The sequence below is a fragment of the Tachysurus fulvidraco genome, chromosome 7 (assembly GCF_022655615.1).
Source record: "Tachysurus fulvidraco isolate hzauxx_2018 chromosome 7, HZAU_PFXX_2.0, whole genome shotgun sequence".
NCBI classification, from domain to species: domain Eukaryota; kingdom Metazoa; phylum Chordata; class Actinopteri; order Siluriformes; family Bagridae; genus Tachysurus; species Tachysurus fulvidraco.
The window spans coordinates 22,982,741-22,994,554 of NC_062524.1; the positions used below are offsets into that span (position 1 = coordinate 22,982,741).

Sequence of the window (11,814 nt, forward strand, 5' to 3'; positions counted from 1 at the left end):
AAAAGTTCTGTATATCATAGACACACTGTCTGTACTTACATTGTAACTCTGCTTGTGGAAATTTATTCATACCGATTGAACACAAGTTACAGTACCAAATAAATGCTTAGATCTGTACAGAAAGATGTATAGAAGAAGTTTCCAAGTTTACATAAAAAAAACTTTAACATTCATTCAACAATAATAGCATTAAATATCAGTTTTTCTTTTCCCTTTTCTCTTTCAGCCACTGTTGCCATAGCAATGTAACATAACAACTAGAGATGCTAAAAGAGTCATTAATGCTATGTCTCCTGCTGTTAAATTGTCTGACCACCGACAATAGGAACATTCTGTCATTCTTATCATACAAAACTTGAAAAAAATGTTAAACCGTAAACATTTTTTGATTGCACTTCTATCATGAGCACAGATGGATGTATTCTTCACTGACAGATGACAGTAAAAACACATTTCAATTCATTAGTATGTCAGAAATTGCTTCAGCTGCATCGTTTATTTCACTCCTGACAAATATGCATCTGGATAAAATTAGTGGATGATCAGGGAAACAGTCTCTGGATTGACTTTTTTTTTATATGTTTATAGGCTTGTTTAGTATTTAGATTATTAGCAAGATTATTACTGAGCCAGTGGATTTTTTTTTTCTGTCTTAGCAGCGGGTCGTTTGGTGGTCAATGCATCTCTTCTGTCAATAGTGATATCACAGGTCATAGCATCATTTATGACTTTCCACAGTTAAAAATATTCAACATATTTTTCTGGAGTAAGTTGCATTTTCCCTGCGATAGCTGTGAGTTAGCTGGGAAGGGACGAACGCTTGTGAGCTGAGCTGTAAATAGGAATGGGAGTCTCGAGGTTTATAATGTGTCAGTATTTAAAAAGATTTTTTTGGCGGGGGAAGGGGATTTAACTGACAAAAAAAAGTTAGGATATAAAATACAGAATGTAGGCTGGAAATGTACTCCAGGGCTGACTGAGTTTGGAAGTCTTCAAAATAAACAGCTTGAGTTTTTTTTATTTTTTTTTATTTTTTTTTCTAAAATATACTGTAGCAAATCAAATATGAATGCATATAAAGATGCACAAGAGAACCGCCAGCTGTGCAAGTCTGATTGATTAATGTGTTTACATGTGCTAAAGAAATGTGAGGATGACAAACTGGCACAGGATGAATCAGTAAATATTAAAAGCAGTTAGGGGAGATGCAGACCTATCCAAAAAGATGGACATGTTGTAGCCTGGTGTTTAAGGTGTTGGGCAACCAATCGGAAGGTTGTGAGTTTGATCCCAGGTCTACCAAGCTGCCACTGTTGGGCCCCTGAGCAAGGCCCTTAACCCTCAATTGTTCAGTTGTATAATAATGAAAACCTTATTAAAGTTGCTCTGAATAAGGGTGTCTTCCAAATGCTGGAAATGTAAAAAAACAAACCCCAAACAAATTAATAGTTGCCATTATTATTATTATTATTATTATTATTATTATTATTATTATTATTATTATTATTATTATTATTATTATTATTATTATTATTATTATTATTATTATTATTATTATTATTATTATTATTATTATTATTATTACTGTTGTTATTATTATTATTATTATTATTATTGTTGTTGTTGTTGTTGTCATTGTTGCTATATATGAAACATATAAAAGTAAAAAAAAAATAAAATGCATATAATTATTCACAATGATTATTATGAATAATTGATTCTAGAACAGTGGAGTGAAAAAAAAAAAAAACGTCATCAGTGGCTCACCCTGTAATCTTTACCCTGTATAATATACAAAAATCAGACCACTCTGTTTACATTATCCACTTGCAAGCAATTTTTAGTCAACCCAACAAATAAGTTTGCTCATGAAAGTCTCCTGCTTTCCTGTCAGGAGTGAAATTAATCATCTTGAATAAACTTGTGTGCAGCCACTGTTGAGCTGGAACATCCAAATTTATTACCCACATTCACCTGCATGTTCCGGCGTTCAGCTTCGCCAGCTGTCCAGCTCCATCGTTTCTAAGCAAATCACAGGCTGTGCTAATAGATGATGTTGAAATACATGCAGGCATTAAGGCAAATCTTTACCTAATAGCCCAGGCAGTGCACACACACACACACACACACACACACACACACACACACACACACACACACACACACACACACACACACACACACACATTTCTCATCTGATGACTGATGCTAACATCAGCAAACATTAGCACTGGAACCTGCTGTGGCCCACTCTACATCATAAGGACTGCATTAACCAGGAGGGAAACAGTGGCTGGTGAGGACAAATCTTGAGAAGTTGATCTGCAAAAACATACGCTAACAGAGTTTATAATCTGTGGGCAACCCTGAATCGTTAATGATGCCTATTTAGTGTGGAACAGAATACTGTACATTATTTGGACTAAACAGATAACACGTGGTAAACAGATATGAAACAAACAAATGAAACAGAACACACAGTATTGGTTGAGTTGCAGTTTTAGTTGAGGCCAAGTATGAAATCCTGACCTTTTTTCCAGCATGTCCACAGCAGGGATGTCCAAACTAATCCACCTGATTTAAGCAGTTTAATCAGTTTATCTTGTCACCAACACTGGCCGTACAGCCATACTAATCTCAGCATGTGAAATTTTTTCAGACTGCTACAAATATTTACATTTACAGCATTTAGCAGACACCCTTTTCCAGAGTGACTTACAACTGAGCAACTGAGGGTAAAGGGCTCAGGGGCTCGAACCCATGACCTTCCGATCAGTAGCCTGACACCTTAACCACTGAGCTGCCACATCCCACAGAGAAACGTCCGCTACTAGACTCGAACCCTCTACCTTGGTCTAGACGCCTTATCCATTAGGTCAACTTGAAAGCAACTATATATGATATCACTCGCCAAGGCTTTGGGTTTTTTAAATGTAATAATTTATTGTTTGCAATAATTCAGCCAGCTAACTTAGTGATCATGATTTTATTATATTTATTTATAGACGTAACAAACTAATGTGCCCGTTTTGATGAATATGAGGAAAACATTACTATAAACATATAATACAGTGACACCAAAAACCTGGCAGCTTTAATATTGAGTTAATATTGAGTTTATGTTTATGTATATTGAGTTTATAGCTGTGTTGTTTAAAATGAGATGGTGTGGCACTGATATAATCTGGGCTTCCTTCATCTTGGATTTTCTGAAGAGGTGTATCAGTCTTGTATTGGTCACAGGTCTTCACATGATATGAATCTGCAGGTCACCAAACTTTCAACTTTCTAGCGTTTGAATGCTTACGAACAGAAGTCGATGGAACTAAACATGTAGTGTAACAGCACCTTCATGTGTTGCTTCTGATTGCTTGGGATGAAAACCTGCACCCACTTCAGGACTTTGGGGATAGGATTAAATAGGTGTTGTCCAGGTAAACGGTGATGAAGCTCATATTTATTCTAAAGAAGATGAACCGAGGTATATATCTGAACCTAGAAACAGATATGTATATTTACAGTATATATGTAGATACAAATTAATATTTGGAGCCCTAAAAATTGACAAGTGCAGTTTGTTTTGTCTTGTCTCTGCTCTGTCCTTTCATTTGGCATGTTTCTCGATTGGTGTGTTAACTCTTTGATTAATTTGTTTTTATATACCCTCTTCTTCTAGTCTCAGTGCAAAGTCTTGTCAATATCAGTGGCATTTCCAAACCTATTCCTAACTATTCCTTCTTGTTTTCTTCAATAGCTGTTTCCTCAATTCTGAATATCTCATATCGTCTGTGTTGCCATCTGCCTGTGATTATGACCACGATTATTGCATTTTCATTAACAAAAGAGATGCAGATTTCACACAATCACATCCTGTCTGGTCCACTTACCGCATGCTACAACCCCAGAAGATTGGTGTACCTAGTTCAACCATTGAACAAAATAAATATCACAGGAGGCCGTGTACGCATGTTGAGCCGTCCTTTTCCTCTCGATTCTCTCGTCTCTGTTTCCCTCACACAGCTTCTGAGCAGCATATTAAGAACACAAACAACCTGACTCCCCGTAGAGCCGGCACTCAGAGCGGGCTTATGTGATCCACAGATCTCCAGAGTGCATACTGAGTCCTTCTGTTCTTATTTGTCAGAGCAGACTTTGACACAGAGAAAAAAAGGCCCAACACACCGAAAAGACATCATCTTTCAGAGCTTTCAACAAGACAATCGCCTGTTTTTTTTTCCTTATAGTCTAACGTTGACTAAACAACAGACGGAATGGTATATTCCCCCAAGGTGGTGAAATGTGCTCAAGGAAGTTGCTAGGAGTATCACACGACAATATTTCTCAACTCAAAACATATTAAGTCAAGCAGGTGAAGATCAGGGTTGGAGCAGGAGCTGATGTTTAAATCTTTTCCCATAATTAAAAAAATAACAATTTTCATTTCAAGTGTTTATTCAAATTCATAATATTTTTTTCATGAGATCAGTTTTGGCACAAAAATAAAAGCAATTGAGGCTGGCCAGTCACGTTTTTTCAAGACACGTTTTTTCCTCCCGAATAAACTCCCCTGCATTCATCCTGCCTTATAAACATGCTCGATATGCTGCTTTAAAACGTGACCTAACATAGAGAAACATGCAAAAAGGCTATCCACCCTCTTCCACATACATAAGCTCACATGAACCCTGATTGGTTGGTGTCACTGATTACGCTTCATAAAGATTTCAGACATTCCACACTACATGTTTTCCTTAAGGTTAATAACCTCTTAGTCAATACGCAATTGTCAGACTGTTGAAAGGACATTACTCTTAATAACACTCTCTGGTGTTTATAACAGTTTATAATCACACCCTCCAGTGTCCCCCAAATGAGGATGAGGTTCCCTTTTGGTTCCTCTCGAGCGTTCTTCCTTTCCATTACAGTCTCCTCAGTCACCTCAGGCTTGTTCATAAATACAAACATATTTAAATATAAATCTGATATCAATCTTGACCTTTTTGTACTATATTTATTCTGTAAAACAGAATTTCAGAAATCCATTGTTAAAAGTGTTATACAAATAAAAAAAGAATTGATTAACAGAAGAGTATACAATCCCTCACAACCAAAGATCATGGCCAGTTTTCCTCTTTCAGCTCCCAGCCACAGATATTTATTAAATTATTGGGATTCGTATTCATGGTCTTTTCTATTTTGACATTTCATAATACAAGAACGAGTCAAATTGTGTGTATGTGTGTGTGTGTGTGTGTGTGTGTGTGTGTGTGTGTGTGTGTGTCTGTGTGTGTGTGTATTGGTGTTTGTTCCTGTACAGTATATGGAACGTGATTTTGTCGTATGTGAGTGTAAATATGTTGGTGTGTGTATATGTATATGCACATTTGAGAGAAATGTACTGTACATACTGTAAGTGTGAGTGTGTGGTCTGAATGTCAGTGCGCCAGTGTGTGTGTGTTTGTGGATTTGGGAAAGCGTGTCAGAGTGTGTATTTCAAGTGTGTATGAATGCATTGTGTGTTTGAGGTGAGTGTTTGTATTTCTTTGCCAGTGGGACTGGAAGTGTGGGCATTGCGCGATTAGATTTGTGTGTTAGCGTATGAAAAATCGTGGCATGTCAGTGAATGCATTTGTGTGTGGGTGAGTGTGTATGAAGGTGACACCATTCCTCTCTCTCACGAGACAGGTGAAATATGCTGTCTTTCTCTCTCACGCTCTCTCTTCCTATCTCTCTCTCTCTCGTTCTCTCTCTCACACACCAACAGCTGTTCCAGGCCAAGAAATGCCACCTGACACTCAAAAACAACACCTCGCTCTACACCTGTTGGGAGCTGTGATGGTGTGTGTGTGTGTGTGTGTGTGTGTATACAGTACCTTCTGTCTCTTGCGCAAAGTGAAGTTCTTCCAGAGCAGAAGCCTGAGCTGCACCAGGAGACCCATTACACAGATTGCTGTGGCGTCTCTACGGAAATCTCAGACTCCTTGCGTCTCCTGCAGAGAGAAAGAAGGATAAACGAATGAGAATGACAGATTTACGCTTAAATGTTATGGAGTTAGTTGACAAAATACATGGGAAAAAAGAAGTCTCAAAGCCAGAAATCGATATCTTTCCCTCTGTTCTGGAATCTTCTCTACGTTACCGATGAATAATGGCCCATTGAAAAAAACTATATTGTCTAATGATGGATAAATTGTAGATCTGTTCACTGAGGGAATTGCTAAAACGCTAATCTGTATCTCTGTGGTATTGGCATTTTTGCCCTGTTTACTCTCCCTTTGAAACAATTTGGATTGGATCGTTCCACCATCGGACCCTTGAGTCATTTACTTCACACCACATTACAGGCATACTAATGACAATGCAGAGATGATTGTCCCTTCTTTCTCTATCACACACACACACACACACACACACACACACACACACACACACACACACACACACACACTGAGCTGTGGCAAAAAGACTAAGCAAGATGGCGTGTATGCACTCCTTGAGTAGTGTCTGGGTGAATAGTTCTCGCTCAAGGCAAAACCACTCTGTTAGATTTTTCCATCCGTATACTTTATTCACTGGACATCTTACTGTGATTATTATTATTATTATAAATAAAATAAATGCCCTGCGATGGGTTGGCACTTCGTCCAGGGTGTATCCTGCCTTGATGCCCGATGACGCCTGAGATAGGCACAGGCTCCCGGTGACCCGAGAAGTTCGGATAAGTGGTAGAAAATGAATGAATGAATGAATATTATTAATGCTTCACAAGCATGCCTCGCTCAAACGGGTGAAATCTTGATCAGATGTCTGAGCTTTCCACAGCACACTAAGCAACACAAACAGTAATGAACCCTTATTTCAATTGCATTAGGAAACAGCATTGTCCATTAACCTTTTCAGCCGTAAATAAATAATTTTTGTGTAGAGATATTTATTCGCGACTATGAACTATATTCCGATCTGTCCAAAAGTAAACAAGCCCTAATAATAGTTATAGTAATAATAGTAATAAGAGTTAATATGGTTGGCATATATGCAAGGATGCTATATAACATAGATCCCATTATTACCTTCAGAAAATACAGATTTACTTTTATTATTTCACCCCTCATCAAACCTGCAATCATTTTACTGGTTTAATGTGTGCATTCATTATTTGGAGCTATAATTAGCTGTTGTTTGTTGTTATTGGTTAATACTGAAGGGAAGCTGTAATAGCTCACATGTGCCATCAGCCGTGAATAATAGAGCATTCTTCTGTATAGATTTCGTGAGCCAAAGCGAAAACAAGTGTGTGAGCTGTATTGGATTGGAGCAGTGATGCAGGGAGTCCACACTGCTCAGCATAGCTGTACGTGATCTGTTATTCGTAAACTTGTTGTTTGTCGTATGACCGCAGTGCCTTATTTTGATTGGTCAGAACATGATGAGTCATATTCTATCCTTCCCATACGTTCAAGAGATGCTTGGACAGCATGGTGGATCTGCTTAATGACAAATAAAAATAGGTCATTGTTGATATGGTGATGTTTTCTAACGGAAAGTATTTATTTAGCATTTTTTGGAATGAGTCTATAATGTTAGTGGTATGTAACAGTCAGAGATCAAAGCTGTAGGTTGTCAGGATAGAAGAGATTACAGAAAATGAATGAATGATTGAATAGATTAATATATAATGTTAGCTCATGCCACTTCCTTTCCCTGCAAAAAAGACATCGGAGTCACTAGAGTTACAGCATGACTTAAAGAAATAATGTTTGTTGCAAAGTTGCAAGGCTTTGTTTTGTCTTACTTCCTTGCCATGTTTAGACCTATGTCATGTTTATATTGGTATATTCTTTGATGTAGGTCATGTTTTGTCTGACTTCACATTTTATATCCAAAACATGAATCTGTCTTAAGCACTATTCGGACGGGACTAGTTTTACGTGGGGACGTGGAATAATGCAATTTTACCTCAGGACTTCTGTAATATTAATTGGCCAATTCGCACGGGACAAGACATCTCAGTAAAACTAGCAGAAGTGGGAGGGGTAACTCGCTTTAGACACCACAGTAACCTCCTTGTCGTCATGTGCGTATGATGTTACTTCCTGTTTCAAGCGCCTCCATGCTTGCAAAACACGCCAAAAACTACTTTTAAACAGGAAATGACGGAATTTTACCGTACATATTTACAGCGGGTCTTTTCGGACGGGATTAGTATTACCTGAGGTAATTTTTCCGGACCTTTTTACAGAAGGTAAAAGTCGCTGTAATCTTTACTGACATTGTCCGTAATGATTACCGAGATGGCACATTTGGACAGGACTAAAATCACAGAGAAGCTCTGGTAATAATTACTTTACCCTCACATCCCCACGTAAAACTAGTCCCGTTCGAATAGTGCTTTAGAGAATATGTTAATATTGGTGCTGGAATACAACTAGGGACAGGAAGCAAGCATTAGCTATTTAGCTATTTATTGCTGTCATAGACTTGAAGAGTTGATTATATACAACCAAATAGAAAGAATGGCACAATTGCACATTTTCAGTGAGAAAACATTGCTTTTTGATGTTTGAGCAAATACAGATATTTTTTAGCTATATGTGAGTCTCTTGCACTAGGCGATCATGGTCCTAGTGGACGTCTAGGAAGTCAAGTCAAAAAGCTTGTACCATCAAATCTTGAGTAAGAACCTTCTTCCCTCAGCCAGGGCATTGAAAATGGTTTGTGGATAGGTCTTTCAGCATTACAATTTCCCAAATCACAGGGCCAAGGCAACAAAGCAGTGGCACAAGGAGAAGCACATTAAGGTCCTGGAGTTACCTAGGCAGTCTCCAGACCTTAATCTCATAGATAATCTATGGAGAGAGCTAAAAGTTTGAGTTGCCAAAAGTCAGCCTTGAAACCTTAATGAATTAGAGAGGATCTGCAAATTGGAGTGCGACAAAATCCTTCCTGAGATGTATGTATGCATAACCTGGTGGCCAACTACAAGAAACGTCTGACCTCTGTGATTGCCAACAAAGTTTTGCTACCAATGTTTTGTGAAGGGGTCCAATAGTTATTTCACTCAATAAAATGCAAATCAATTTAGAACTTTTTTTTCAATGAGTTATTTCTGCATTTTTTGTTGTTATTCTGTCTCTCACTGTTAAAATAAACCTACCATTACATTATAGACCAATCAAAAAAAATTCAAATAGATCAAATAATTTTTTCTCTCACGGTAAAGTGCATGTGTGCGACCTTGTGCAAATAGTGCAAGACAAAAGATAGTGTAAGACAAGAGACAGTGTAAACAGTCAATACCATACACGACAAGACAGGTACATAAAACAGAACCGACCAGTATACAGACTGTCTTGTGTGTCCATGAGAAGAGCTGTAAAGACATTACACTCATTCTGTGATGAGATGAGTAAGTCACTAGCAATAAAATTTATAAGAAGCTATGACAACCCGCTTTAAACTTCACGTACACACACACTCCAAACCATCAACATGCCTTTAATAGAGCAATAAAGAGCAATGTTTGACACGGAGTGGTGTTGTTACCAAGACTGCAGAGATGCTCCTCTAGAAACCCTGTGCTTGTGTGTATAGGCACATTGGTATTCACCTGGATACCACTCCAAATACAAGGAAGATCTGTCCATTTTACCCATTTTAATTGGTACTTCAGGGAAAAATCTGTCTCTAGGTCACATGCATACATTAACACACCTACCTTTGCCTAGAAATTCTCTCTCTCTCTCTCTCTCTCTCTCTCTCTCTCTCTCTCTCTCTCTCTCTCTCTCTCTCTCTCTCCTATCTCTCAAAACACATGGGTTCACATGGGTTCACTTTAATTTAATTCACTCTAAGAGGCGTCTCATTCACATCCACCTAGAGCTACAGTTTCTGACATTTTCCCAGTGATAATGTGACTGTAAAGTGAATAAGTAAAATGATCTGTACTCTCCAAGCTGATCAAAGCTCAGGGACTAAGACAGATTTCCAAGACAACCAGTCATAATACAAGAGTGTCTTTCTTTCTTTCTTTCTTTCTTTCTTTCTTTCTTTCTTTCTTTCTTTCTTTCTTTCTTTCTTCTTTTTAATAAATAACTTATTCTATCACAAGGCTCTAACCTTTAATCTGCGGTCTTATGAGTATATTCAATAAGCGTTTCCATTTTCCCCCTGAAAGAGCATAGTACTAAATCCAGTTATATCTGCATCTAAGAGAAGTTTAGTACAGCAATAGAGCACATTTTTACATCTAAATATGAACTCATATGTATGGATATCAGGCAGTGTTTTATATAAATATGCTTATTTTTTAAACCATGATGTTCAGATGATTCTTCCATATGGGGAAAAAAAATCAGTTCCATTAAATTTCTCAGGAGGAGAAAAGTATTGCTTTGTATGCAGCCTACTATATATTTACAACCCATCCTAACTGCATTCTTTTGTAAATTGTTGCATTAATGAATTATAAATCCTTATAAATTCAAATAGAACTCAGTAACGCAATATAACGCCATTAGATGCTTGAAAACTTTTGAAACTTTTTACTCTGTCACAATTTATTGTTTTTTAAACACTAATAGAAATACTTCTATATATAATATTTCTATAATATTTCTTTTTTTGTAATTCTATGAATAATAAAATAAATTTAAGAGCGCACTGACAGGAACATCTTTAGGGAGTACACGGCATCGATGACCGTGCATTGATAACGTGACCGTCTCCAAGACCGTCAGTCTCGAGCCATCAGAGAAGCAAAGCACGCAAATGCACAGACAATTCACAGCTAATCCCTGGACAGCAGAGACACCCGGTGCATGTGGCAGAGCATCCAGGCTATCACAAACTGCAAGACAGCTTCACCTGCCTGTGACATTGACGCCTCCTTTGCAGATGCGCTGAACGACTTTTATGCTCAGTCGGGGTAACAGAACAATGTAGCGGAAGGAAGACCATACCTCCCTCCAACGACCAGGTCCTCTCTCTAACCACAGCCGAGGCGAGGAGAACTCTATGCAGTGTTAATACACGGAAGGCTAAGCAGCTCCATCACTGTCTAGTTTGGGAATTGCACAACCAGACTCTGTAACAGTTTCTTTCCACAAGCCATCAGAGTTATCAACAACTGAACTGAACTGTACCATGCGCAAACACCCCCCGCCCCCCACACACACACACACGCTGTTCCACAACAGTGTGGATTGCACCAAATACACACTCATCCAATATACATCCATGTCTACAACACCACTCATTTCAAACTGCTACATGCTATTTTGCACACTGTTTTTGCTCTTTGCACATGCTGTCTTGCACATTTCATTCAATTGCTGCTTTCAATACCTCATCTAACCGCTGCTATTACATTAAATTTTCTTTCGAATATTTTTGCACATGTACTGTAGAATATACAGTAGGTACACTAGTTGGCACTGCTTTTGTGTATCGTCTTGTAGCTCTGTTTTTGTTCTACTGTATGTAGCACCATGGAAAAACGTTGTCTCATTTCAATGTCTACTGGGTCAGCTATATATGGATGAAATGACAATAAAAGCTTCTGGACTTGACATGACTTGACTTTAGAGAGAACTTTCCATTAGAGAAAAGGAAAAACACGTTTTACTGCTACTGTATATTCATTACCTTCCTTTGCCACTGCATTGACAGAGTGTAGGATGACTCCAATGAAACGGGATAGAAGGTAGTAGAGCCTTTACTGCGTTGGAACGTAATGAAAGTGAAAGTCAAAGGAGAATGTCAGAATATCAACATCCTCGAAATGAATACTCTGGTGCTATAATGTTGCAACGCTTC

General features: G+C 38.0%; 1 protein-coding gene across 2 annotated transcripts in view; it reads right to left on the reverse strand.

Moving 5' to 3' along the window:
• The window catches only part of LOC113635483 (phospholipid-transporting ATPase ABCA1), a 153,476-nt gene that overhangs the window by 132,383 nt on the left and 9,279 nt on the right, over nucleotides 1-11,814 (reverse strand). For both annotated transcript variants that reach the window (XM_027134963.2, XM_047816301.1), the window contains exon 2: nucleotides 5,874-5,990. In XM_027134963.2, the coding sequence (XP_026990764.2) occupies nucleotides 5,874-5,939 (66 nt within the window). In that variant the 5' untranslated portion in view covers nucleotides 5,940-5,990. The remainder of the gene's footprint in view (nucleotides 1-5,873; nucleotides 5,991-11,814) is intronic.